This window comes from Crocuta crocuta, unplaced genomic scaffold (assembly GCF_008692635.1).
Source record: "Crocuta crocuta isolate KB4526 unplaced genomic scaffold, BGI_CrCroc_1.0 scaffold327, whole genome shotgun sequence".
In the NCBI taxonomy this organism is placed as follows: Eukaryota; Metazoa; Chordata; class Mammalia; order Carnivora; family Hyaenidae; genus Crocuta; species Crocuta crocuta.
The window spans coordinates 586398-598941 of NW_027529176.1; the positions used below are offsets into that span (position 1 = coordinate 586398).

A 12544-nucleotide genomic window follows, 5' to 3' on the forward strand; every position below is an offset into this window, starting at 1 on the left:
CACGCCCCACCCCCCCCCCGCTCGCCCTGCCCTGCCTACGCACGCTGGCCAGGCTGCTGTCAAGGTCGGGCAGGCTCATGTCGGGCACTGTCACCGAGGGGCTGAACAGCTGCAGGGAAGGGAGGGCGGTCAGGCTGCGCCTGAGGGCTGGGAGCAGGGTGGGGGTAGGGAGGCACTCACGTCCAGCAGTGCGCTGGTGTCCACGCTGAAGCCGTGGCTTGTCAGCATGGTCTGCAGGTTGTCCAGATTGGAGTCCATGGCATCCAAGTGGTCACTGAGCTCGGTCCTAGCCAGAACGAGGGGAGCAGGTAAAGTGGAGCCCTAGGCACCCCCAGCCAGGTGCCCTCCTCTGGTGATCACACTCACCATCCAGAGAGGGGCTGTCCTCAGCTAAACCCCCGCCCCGCTTAGGCTCACGGGAGGCCCTCCGAGGTGGGGGCCCATCGCACACCCGGTGTGGGCCCGGGGGCCGTGTGTGGGGAAGGGCAGGGTGCTTGGCCACTGGGACGAGAACAGCTGAGGCCGTGCCAGCCGGTCCTGTCGCTGTGAGGCCCAGTAAGGCCTCTGGCAGCACAAAATGGCTGAGTCAAGATGGCCGGGGAGCCAAGGAGGGGTTTGGTGCTCAGGATGGGCTGGGGGCAGTTTTTCAGGCTTGGCAAGGTCTTGTCTCTATGTCGGAAGACAGCAGGGAGAGGGGAGGGGAGAGAGGCGCAGGCAGGGTTTAGAGGGCTGGTCTCTACGCTGGGGCATGCCGGAGAGGAGACCTGGGTCTGGAAGCTGTGGCTGAGGAGGCTCTGGGCCGCCGGGTGGACCTGTGCCATTGGACGGGTGGCCACGCTGGCTCTGGGGGGGTGTCCACAGGCCCAAGCCCCAACCTGAGAGGAAGCCAGTCGGCACAGCAGCCAGGGGCCTAGCTGCCCCCCTGGCAGTGCCAGGCTGGGAGGCCCATCTGTCAGTCGGTGACCTGGGGCACGGGGCCGGGGGCTGCTCCCTGCTGCAGAGGGCCCGGGACGCCCGTTCACCAGGCAGGGCCAAGTGCTCATGGCCAGGCCAGGGTCTGGTCCGAAGCTGGGGAGGGGCCTGAGCTCTGGCGGAGCCCTCCTCCCTCCCCAGTGGGGACAGCGCTAACCCTGGCTGGACTCGGCCATGCAGAGAGGAGGGGCAGGGGAAGAGGCGGGCGACCCCAGACATCTGTGGAGCGCGAGCCAAACTGCAAGATACAAAGACAAGAGCCCCCCGATTGCAGGTGGGGGCCAGGTGGACTCCGTGGCCCCCGCCCTTGCTTGCCTGGCCTCTGGGGCAAGCCCTCTGACGGGCAGGGCAGATGCAGCGGGCCGTCATGGGAAGGGGTGACGGCGGCAGCCAGAGTAGCTCAGAGAGCGGGTGAGAAGCCTGCAAGGCCGCACGCCCTTGGCTCCTGAGGCATGGGGGATGCGGGGTAACAGGCTCTGAGCTCAGGGCCAGGTCTGCTGGCTCAGCCCCCAGCGACTCCTGTGCCCACAGCCCGACAACCGCCCCAAACCAGCCCTCCAGGACAGTCCTAGCTAGAGACCCGGATGCGCTTCCAGAGGCTGTGGCGGAGGTGGGGGGCGGGGGTGGCGGCACTCACTTGTCCAGGCAGGCTACGCTGAGGCACTTCTCAGGGGCCGAGGCAGGTGGGGGCGAGGGTGAGGGGCGACGGCCCCCCGCATCCGTGAGGGGTGCGGCCGGGGCAGGCTCGCTTTCCCGAAGGATGGAGTCAATGAGGGCGGTCGGGGACAGGGGTATCTCCACGACAGAGGACGGGCGTCCGGGACTGGCCTCCTCCACCCGGGGGCTCCGAGGAGGACTGGGGGGCTCCTCCTTGACGCGTACCAGGGGGCTGCTGGGCAGTGGCCTGCACACCAGGGGCGGGGGGCACACATGTCAGCAGCCGCCTCCTCCATGGGCCCACCCTTCTCCTGACAGTTGGGTGACGTGGCCCCCACCTCTCATCTACGCTTCCGCCCGGGGAGGCCAAGGGGCTGCTGGGGGCCAGCTCGGTGATGTCGGAGATGATGGGTCCGGAGCTGGCGACGGCGTCTGCGGAGTAGAGGCTGGAGCTGCTGTAGGCCGGGGAAGGAGCCTGCCATCAAAGGGAGGTGGCCCGTGTGGCAGGAGCTGCAGTGGTGCCCGCCCCACCCTGGCCAGTCCTGCCACCCCCGGCGCTCACCGAGTAGGGGCCCGAGCCGTGGATGTGCTCCAGGGAGTACTGGCGGCCATACTTGGGCATGGAATGTGCCGCGCTGCCGTCGTTCAGCATCAAGGGGCTGCGGGGGGGAAGGCGTGGGCTTAGGTGCCTCCCCGAGACCTCAGGGCCACCCGGGTCTCGGCCAGTAGGAGACAGGGTGGCCCCGGGCCCTGTGCTGAGGGACGGGCACCCCCCGCGCCTCACATCTTTCTCTTCACCCCCAGGATCCGGTTGGACTGCACCAGTGAGATGAGGAACTGGATGAGCTGCGGGCGGAAAGGTGCAGTTAGCCCGGCCCTGCAAGGGGCCCGCCAGGCTCCCCCCGGGCCCGCCGCACACCTTGTTGACGACTTTCTGCTGCTGGGCATGCTTCTGCCGCAGGCTGGCCACTTCCCGCCACAGGGCCTCGTTCTCGCTGTAACACAGCGGGCATGGTTGGTAGGGCTGGGGGCCCTCCACAGACCTCCCACCCACCCTGGGCAGGCGTAGGGGCTGGGGTGTGGGTGACCCCGATGGCTGTGAGCCTGGCTGTAACAAGGCTGGGGGTGGACCAAGGCTGCGCTCTGCCACACCACTGGGCGAGGACACACAGGGGTGTCAGGCAGGCGGTCAGTTGGGAGGGGCCCCTAGGGAAGGGGCTGGAGGGCTTCAGCAGAGCACAGGACTGGGTAAGCTGGGTGGACCCCAGGGTCCTGGCTGAGACCTCCTGGACACCCTTGAGTGTTGGCCCCCAGTCCCTCTGAGCCATCTCTGCCCCCCCCTGAACCTGAGGAGAGGAGGGAAGGCCAGGGGTGCAGAGCAGCATGTGGGGGTGGTCCTGTGCCTGTGAGGGCCTTCTGATGGGCCCGCCCTGCCTAGCCCCCTGAATGTCTTATTCACGTGGAATTGCCCCTCTTGGCCTCACCCTGAGAGGTACCCGTGTCCTCGGAGGCCAAGTTCACCTGGCCCCACACCCAGGTGTCCTACAGCCAGTGGCTTTTGCCAGACCCAGATGTGAAGAGAGAGCCCAGGAGCCTCTTCCTGGACTCGGGAGTCATGAGGGTCTGCCCCCTCGAGAGGGTTTCAGACCAAACTGAGGACAGCCACCCTAGGCTGTGGCTCCTGAGGTCCCTGGGGCCCCCAAGTGCATAGAAAGAGGCCTAAGCCAGCCCTCTTAGGGGTCCTGGTTGGGGAGGGGAGCATAGGGCTGGTTACTAGTGGCCGCACGTGCCTCAGTGGCAGTGGGGGCCAACAGGAAAGTTGGCGCTGTGGTGGCGGTGAAGACCAGCCACCCCGGCCTGTGGGGTGCATGCCCGGGACGCAGGGTGAGGAGCCTAAAGACAAGCCAGGTGCCAGGAGCCCAGCTCTGCCCGCCGGGGAGGGAACTGGGTTAGACCCTGTCTCCCGGGGAGTGCGCACAAGTCCAAGCCAATTCTGCATTTGGGGAGAAGTCCAGAGCGTCCAAACTGCAGGAGGCAGGGCTGGTGGGAAGGGGCCCCAGGAGGGAGCGGCCAGTTCCCAGGCCTGCACCTCCCGTCGGCTCCTTCCTCGGGCTGCCTCCCACGGGTCCCCCCGTCCCGCCGCCTCCGCTGCCAGGCGCCCCGCTGCACTTGCTGCGTGGAACCTACTGCTTCATGGCCAGGAGTTTGGAGTCCATGCTCTCCTGCTTCCCCTTCATGAGCTGCACATCAGTCAGCAACTTGGTGACACTGTCCTGGCGAATCTTTATGTCCTCATTCTTCAGGGTGGATACCTGAGATCCCGGGGGGTGGGGGAGGTGGGGAATAGTCACTGAGATGCCTCCCACCCCCCCCAGGGAAGAGGGGAGGGCCTGGGATGCAGCGGAAGGGCCAAGGGCCGGCAGTCTGGAGAGGGGCCTTCACTGTGGTGGCTGATGGGGGAATGGTCACGGGGAGTCCCAGATGGACGAGCGGGCAGGAGAGGGCCCACTGGGAAGAGGGTGTGGTGTAGCCAGGCCAGCAGGTGACCGCCTGTAGTAGTCATGGGCCCAGCGGAGAGCGGGCGGCCGCTGCTCCCGCTCAGTCTGGAGGAAGGGGTGAGGAGGCAGAGGCAGGGCGACTGACAACTCACACTGGTCACTTTCCTCTTGATGTTCTCAAGGAGCCGCTCCTGGCCACGCAGGAAGCACGGGTGCTGGAACTCAGTGTCGTCCCGCTCGGGCTTGACCAGGCCGCCCTGCTCAATGTGGACCACCTTCCGGAAGCCGTCTGCACATGACAGGGTGGGAGCAGCTCTGCCTCAGGGCTGGGTACTGTCCCACAGAGGGACACACGGAGGGCCCCGGAGGAGCCTGGCACAGCTCTGGTTACACCACTGCCTGCAGCAGCCGGGTGGTCTTGGTCTAAGGGAGGTCCCACACCCCAGGCGACAAGCCCTTGCCAGCGCGCGGGCCTGTGTCTGGCTGGGGCTTTAGAGACTCTTCCCTGAGGACTCTTACCCCCTACCCCGCCTGGGAAGGGACGCCCTGGCTGTAACCCCCCCCCCACCCCCACGTGCCCCGCCCCACACGCCCGGGCGGCTGTGTACTCACACATGTTGAGCTGCCGCACAAAGCTGGCCATGTTGTTGTGCTTGAAGTACTTGGGCAGCACCTCCTTGGCGAACTGGCCCTGGTCGAACACGTGGAAGCTGTTCCCGCTCTGCTGGGAGGCACGTGGCAGAGTCACACACAGCCCGCGAGCGGCAGCCTCTGCCCCGCCCCCCGTGCGTGCACTGCTGGAGGCCCGGGACTGGGTGACAAGCCCCACGGCTACAGAGAGGAGGGGACCTTGTCACAGCCAGGAAGCCCTGCCCTGGGGTTCCCGAAGTTCCCCGGAGCGCACGGCACTTCACGTCCTGTCTTTAGGGGATCTTTAATCAGATCTCCCCCGGGAAGAGCCCAGGCCCAAGGGGAGGCAGCCAAAACCGGCAGGAGAACACGGTTGTGTTCAGAAAGGCAACTCGTTCTTTCAGCATCTGAGATGGGAAAGGGATCGTGAAAGAGTCACTATGTTGCTCTTCTTCCATCTTAAAAAAAAAACAAAAAACCCATACATTTTAAAATTATTTATTTATTTTTGAGAGAAAGAAAGGGGGGAGTGAGGGAGGGGTAGAGAGAGAGGGAGAGAGAGAACCCCAAGCAGGCTTCGCACGGTCAGTGCAGAGCCTGACATGGGGCCCGAACCCACAAACTGTGAGATCGTGACCTGAGCCGAGATCAAGAGTAGATACTCAACTAACTGAGGCACCCAGGCGCCCCCATTTTTCTTCTGACCTCAATCCAGAAGCTACCAGGAAGCCCCTGCTAGAGGGGCCCTGGGGTGTGGGGCAGGGTGCTCCAGCAGGGACAGAGAGTGGTGAGGGGAGTGGGGTGGAGGGTGACAGCACATGCTACCCTGGAGTCCACCACACGTGTGACAATGAACCCCGATGTAAGCATGTGAAGGGGTGGAGAAGGTGGAGGCAGGGCCTCTGAAAAGTTCCCCAAAGAAGCAATTATAAAACCGGCAAAAAAAAAAAAAAAAAGAAAAGAAAAGAAAAGAAATGAAAAGAAAAAAGAAAGAAGACCGGCAAAAACGTTACAGTGCACTTTTTTAGAACTCTGAAAATCAACAGCAACATGGGGAAGCGTTTATTCAAGACAAATGATTCTCCTGCGATGAGACCAGTGAGCTTCGGGGCCCTCGACTTGCCCTGTTTCTGCCTCCCCTCCCGTTGCCCCAGCCTGGGGGTCACCCTCTGACCAGCCACACAGCTCCCCGGGGGACTCCGCTTGCAGAACTGGACTCACAGCTCCCGGTAAAGAGCCTTTTCCTACAGATGCCTGTTGGTAACATCAAGGGAGGAATTCAAAGCTCTGTGGTGCCCGAGGCAGAGGGTGACGGGGCAGAAAACAGGCTCGCTAGGAAAACTCAAAAGGAAGATCCAGGGAATGAGACATCAAGAGGGGTTTTGAAAAGCTCCAAAATATTCCTGGGCATCTGGAAGTCATACACACGTGCAGTGCTGTGTGGACAATCAGGAAAGACCTGATGCGGCCCCAGGCGTGTACCCCTGGTGGCTCGGAGGCTCCACACAAGCAGAAAGCAGGGGACAAAGAAGGGGTGTCAACTACCTGGCTGCGTGCTGAACACAACACCCCAATGCCTACACAGGGTCCCCTAGAGAGAACGGGGCTCCAGGAAGAAGGGGAAATTTCTGTCCCCTTGACCAGCTGACTACTAAACTAGCCACCAGACGTCAGTGGTCACGGACCACAAAGACTATAAGTTGTCCAGAATTCGTGCAGAAATAAACAAACGAACACCAACAACTACAAGAAATAGCAGCAGCAACAAATCCTGGGGAGGGAAAATCTGATACCCAGAGCCTAACACACACCACATCGTGTTAATACAATGTCCAGTTTTCAGTGAATAACTATGAGATATGCAAAGAAACGAGATATGGCCCATACACCGGGGGGAAGGCAATCAATTGAAACCATCATTAATGAGGCTTGGAAGTTGGATTTACTAAACACAGACTTTAAACCAGCCTTTTCAAATATGTTCAAAGAATCAAATGAAACTGCATCTAAACAAATAAAGGAAAGCATGAGAACATCATGTGGAATGAAGAATACCAATAAAGATAAAAATGAGCCAAATCTGAATTCTGAAATTAAAAAATATAATTATACCAACCTACTCATAATGGGAGTCCCAGGACAGAAAAGGACAGAAAGCAAAGCTGAAGAAATAATGGCCAAAAATTTCCTAAATTTGGGGTGCCTGGGTGGCTCAGTCGGTTAAGCATCCGACTTGGGCTCAGGTCATGATCTCACAGTTCATGGGTTCGAGCCCCGTGTCGGGCTCTGTGCTGACAGCTCAGAGCCTGGAGCCTGTTTCTGATCCTGTGTCTCCCTCTCTCTCTGACCCTCCCCTGCTCATGCTCTCGCTCTCTCTCAGAAATAAAACATTAAAAAAAAAAAGACGAATTAAATAAAAATTCCTAAATTTGATAAAAAACGTCCAGGAAGCTAAACAAACTCCATAAAAAAACACACCAAAACTCAAAAGATTTCTCATCAGAATCCATGGAGGCCAGAAGGCAGCACAATTACATTTAAAGAGGCTGAAAGGAGGGGTGCCCGGGGGACTCCATCAGTTAAGTGTCTAACTCTTGATTGCAGCTCAGGTCTTCATCTCACGGTTCACGGGCTCAAGCCCATGTGTTGCTGACAGCACAGAGCCTGAGCCTGCTTCAGATTCTGTGTCTCCCTCTGCCCCTCCCCTGCTTGTGCTCGGTCTCTCTCTGAAAAATAAACATTTAAAAAAGTTTAAAAAAAGAAAAGGAAGGACCAATTTTCACTTCTGGGATTCAAGTGTGAGGAGATCTACTGAACCACACTCCCAAGTGGAATAAAGCTTATTTATTTTTTTTAAATTTAGAAGTTTATTTTTGAGAGTGTGCTCGTGTGAGCGGGAGAGGGGCAGAGAGAGAGGGAGACACAGAATCCCAAGCAGGCTCCATGCTGTCAGCAAGGCGGGGCTCCGTCCCACGGACCATGACATTTCCCCCAGGAGAGAGGCAGTCAGAAGCAAAGAGAGGTCTGAAGGTCTCCCCAAGGGAACTCGCCTTATTTGAAATAAAATGTAGGGAAGTTCAAGCCTAAGGCTGCTCTTGAGAACAGAACCTCTCAGTTCAGAGTAACCAGCTCAATCAGGGCCAGCCTGTTCCTGCAGGAAAGAGGCAGCTCAGAGCCCTCCCAGAGTCAGACCAAACCTCAAAGACAGACCTCAACTGCTACCACCTGTTGAATCTAATTGGGTCAGACTGCTCTACGATGTGTGCCCTGGGGCACTGTCAAAACCCAGCACAATCGGGCAGTAATTACAGAGCCTAAAGTCTGGGTGTAATGCCCAGGGAGGCAGTGGACTAACACTGAGGTCAGAGCCGGAGAAGACGGACCTCACTAAAATAACCCGGCCAAGTCACAAAACAAACCAGCACAAACAAAAACGAGCCGGTGGGGTGGTCATCTAGAAGTACTACAATACTTAAAATGTATTTTTCAACAAAACTCTGAGACATAAAGAGAAACAGCAAAGTGTGACCTGTGCACAAGGGAAAAGAGTAAAACCTAACGGACACTGAGCTGTGAGAGGGACAAGGTTTCAGGTTTCCCCCAAGACTTCGAAGCAAACATCGCACATGTTTACAGACATGAAGGAGATCACAAAGTACCGGAAGATGAGGTGACAGTGCCTTGCCAGAGAGAATCACAACAAAGGCACAGACTCATAAAGCAGAGTCAGACGAAAGTTCCAGAGTCCAACAGTACAATAACCAAAATGAGGAATTTACTAGAAAGACTCAACAGCAGCTGTGAACTGGCAGAAGAAATAATCAGCAAATTTGAAAATGGATAGAGATGATGAAAGCAGGACAGAAAACAGAGTAAAGAAAAATGAAAGGAGTCTCAAAAAAAAAAAAAGTGGGACACCTTTAACTGCCCCAGCGTACGGTAAATGGAGTACATTTCCTTATACAAAAGAAAGGACCAAAACCAGTATTAAAAGAAACAAGGCCTGAAAACTTCCCAAATTTGCTTTAAAAAAAAAAAAAATCAACAAACATGGTATGCCATTCCTTAAGTCAACTTTGCTTTCTTTTTTATTTTTATAATCTTATAGTTTTGGTATACAGATCTCTGCATGTTTTACCATGCTTGTATTTGTTTTAATGATTGTTTAAAAAATGTAAATCTTACTTAAAATTTTTTTTTTATGTTTTTATTTTGAGAGACAGAGACAGAGAGTGAGCGTGAAAGGGGCAGAGAGACAGGGAGACAGAATGTGAAGCAGCTCCAGGCCCTGACAGTCAGCACAGAGCCCGACGCGGGGCTCGAACCCACGGACTGTGAGATCAAAACATCAGGTTCCTATTGTTCATTAGAAATGCAACTGACTTTTGTGTGTTGACCTTATATCTAGTGACCCTGCAAAACCCAATTCTTTAGTTCTGGGAGTGTTTTTGTAGGTTTCTTGAGATTTTCTAGGTGGACAATTATGCCATCTATAAATAAGGTTTTATTTATTAATTTATTTATATTCAGTTCTTTCTCTTGCTCTCCAATATATATTCCTCTAACTTCTTTTTCTTGTCTTCAAGCACTGGCTAGGACTTCCAGTGCAATGCTGACTAGAACGGTGGAAATAGACACTGTGCCTTGTTCTGATCTTTGGGGAAAGCATGCGGTCTCTCCTAACATTAAGGATGATGTTAAGTGTTGACCCTTTTTTGGTATCAGGCTAAGTTCCCCACTATTCTCAGTTTCCTGAGTTTGTTTTTTTAAGGATCGACTTTTGTCAAATATTTTTTCTGCAAATAATATCATCATGTGGCTTTTCTTCTTTAGGCTGTTAACACAGTGGCTTATATTGACTTGATTTTAAAATCTTGGACCACGCTTGTGTTTCTGGAGTTGCTTCCTTGTGTTGTGACACCGCTCTTTTTACGTATTGCTAGATTTGCTTATATCTTACAGGAAACATTATGAAAAATGCTGGTCCTTAGTTTTCTTAGACTATTTTTGTCTAAGTTTTTAAAAAGTTTATTTTTAAACAACCTTTACAGCAAACATGGGGCTCAAACTCATAATCCTGAGATCAAAAGTCATGTGATTTTCTAACCGAGCCAGCCAGATGTCCGTGTGTGAGTGTTTAATGTTTACTTATTTTTCAGACAGAGAGAGACAGAGCATGAGCAGGGGAGGGGCAGAGAGAGAGGGAGACACAGAATCTGAAGCAGGATCCAGGCTCTGAGCTGTCAGCAGAGCTTGATGCAGGGGGGCTTGAACCCACGAAGTGTGAGATCATGACCTGAGCTGAAGTTGCAGGGCTCTGACCCACAAACTGTGAAATCATGACCCGAGCCGAAGTCTGTTGCTTAATCAGATGAGCCACCCAGGTGTCCCTGTGTTTGATATCAAGGTAATGCTTGCCTCACAAATAGAGTTGCAAAGTGTTCCCTCCTCTGGGAAGTTGTGTATAATTGGTGTTATTTCTTCAAATGTTTTTTTTTTTTAATTTTTTAAACGTTTTATTTATTTCTGAGAGAGAGAGAGAGAGAGAGAGAGAGAGAACAGGGGAGGGTCAGAGAGAGGGAGACACAGAATCTGAAGCAGGCTCCAGGCTCCGAGCTGTCAGCACAGAGCCCGACGTGGGGCTCGAACCCACAAACGGTTAAGATCATGACCTGAGCCGAAGTCGGAGGCATAACCGACTGAGCCACCCAGGCGCCCCACCAAATGTTTAAATTTGGCAGTAAAATCACTTGGGCCTGGAGTTTTCTTTTTAGGAAGGTTTATTATTAGGTATTCAACTTCTTTAATAGTTTCACCTTGGGCAAGTTTTGACAGTTCATGGTTTTCAAGGAATTGGTCCATTTTCTCTAAGTTGCCAAATGGACATGCACACAGCCGCTGAAAGTACTTCCTTCTTAGCCTCGTACGGTCGGTGGGGTCTGCTGTGACACACACCCTCTTTGTTCCTGAGACTGGGAATTCAGTTCTTGTCTCTCTGTCAGTCATGCTACAACTTACAGATTTTTATGTTTCCAAAGAATCAGTTTTTGAATTTATTCTACCCTTTTACCATTTTCAGTTTCAGTGACTTCTTCCGTTGTCTCTGTCATTTCCTTCCTCATGGCTGCTTTGGGTTTACGTCGCCCTTTTTTTTTCTACTTTCTTAAGGTGGAAGCTTAGAAGCCATTCTTATTTTCTAATAGAATCACTCAGTTGTGTAATTTGCCTCTAAGCACTGCATCAGGCGGCTCGCACACATTTGCAGGGAGCAGCCATTTGGTGGACGGCTGGGGGACGTCCGTGGCACCAGAGACGGGCTTCCTCTCGGATGGAAGGCGGAAAGCAGAGACCGCGCCTTCTGAGGCCGCACACTCTCTCTCAGTCCTGAAGGAGGCACTCCCTAGGCTGCATCTGTCATCCCTGCACATGATGTAGACCGTGTCTTGTCCTGTCCCCGGGACACAGTGTTTGCTGAGTTACACTCCTGGCGACTCTCTGCATAGCTGGCCACCGGGGACACCCCCCACCCCACGTTTCTAAGAAGGAAGATACAATTTACATCGAGTTTATAACTTAAAATGCATCGCTTGATAAACTGTTGACATACAATGGTTTCCCACCATATGCGAGAATAGACAGCATTCCCATCACCCCCTAAGTTACCCTAATGTCCCTCTGTGGCCCAACCCCTGCGCCAGGCAAGCACCCACCTCACCTCTGCTCCCCTGGTTGTGCCTCTGCCAGAACGTCATATAAATGAAATCGCAGAGCGTGCAGGCTTTCGTGTTTGGTACCTTGCACTTAGCACAACAGCATGCTCTCCAGGTGTGGCCACAGCCATACGGAGTGCGCGCTCGGGCGCCGGGCAGCGCCCCCCACCCGCCGCTCTCCAGCTGGCTGACACATGGGGCCTGTCTTGCTTTTGGCTCTTGTGAACACAAGTGCTACAAACATTTGCATTCAGGTTTTCTCTTTCTAGAAGTTTTCTAGTCTTAGCTTTTACATTTTAATCTGAGTCGTTTCAGCCAGTTTTTGTACATGGTGTGAAGCAAACGATGGGCTCATACCTGTGCTTCTGGGCAACCGATTACTCCAGTACCGTTTGCGGAAAAGACCATTCCTACGGAATTGCAATGGCACCTTTGTCGAAAATCAACCAACTTTGAACAGGTGGGTCTATTTCTGGATTCTCCAGTCTGTTCTGTTTACAATTATGCCGATTTCACTCAGTGTACTATTACAGCTTTACAGTAAATTCTGAAATTAATTTGTGTGTGAGTACTCAAACTTGGTTCTCCTTTATTATTTTTTAAACATTTTTATTTAAAAAATTTTTTTAATGTTTATTTATTTTTGAGAGCGAGCGACAGAGTACGAGCGGGAGAGGGGCAGAGAGAGAGGGAGACACAGAATCGGAAAGAGGATTCAGGATCTGAGCTGTCAGCTGAGAGCCTGACATGGGGCTCAAACCCACGAACCGTAAGATCATGACCTGAGCCGAAGTCGTACGCTTATCCAACGGAGCCACCCAGTTTCCTCAGTTCTCCTTTAAAAAAAAAAAAAAGTCTGAAAAAATAAAAATAAAAATGAAAAAAAAAAAAGTCTGGAGGGGCACCCGGGTGGCTCAGTTGGTTAAGTGGCCAACTTTGGCTCAGGTCATGATCTCAGCATGTGAGGGTTTGAGACCTGCACTGGGCTCTGTGCTGACAGTGCAGAGCCTGCCTGGGGTTCTCTCCCCCCCCCTCTGCCCCTCCCCCACTTTTGCCCCCCCCCTCTTCCTCCCCCCC

General features: G+C 54.1%; 1 protein-coding gene across 2 annotated transcripts in view; it reads right to left on the reverse strand.

Annotated features, from left to right (window-relative positions):
• Window positions 1-12544, reverse strand: part of HSF1 (heat shock transcription factor 1) — a 22471-nt gene that overhangs the window by 724 nt on the left and 9203 nt on the right. The window contains exons 2-12 of one of the 2 annotated variants that reach the window (XM_077758222.1): window positions 4740-4848; window positions 4280-4416; window positions 3817-3941; window positions 2549-2624; window positions 2414-2475; window positions 2192-2288; window positions 1968-2104; window positions 1610-1876; window positions 1130-1210; window positions 181-286; window positions 44-109 (exon numbers count right to left, since the gene is read on the reverse strand). In XM_077758222.1, coding sequence (XP_077614348.1) covers window positions 44-109; window positions 181-286; window positions 1130-1210; window positions 1610-1876; window positions 1968-2104; window positions 2192-2288; window positions 2414-2475; window positions 2549-2624; window positions 3817-3941; window positions 4280-4416; window positions 4740-4848 — 1263 coding nt within the window. The remainder of the gene's footprint in view (window positions 1-43; window positions 110-180; window positions 287-1129; window positions 1211-1609; window positions 1877-1967; window positions 2105-2191; window positions 2289-2413; window positions 2476-2548; window positions 2625-3816; window positions 3942-4279; window positions 4417-4739; window positions 4849-12544) is intronic. The other variant, XM_077758223.1, reaches the window with a different exon arrangement.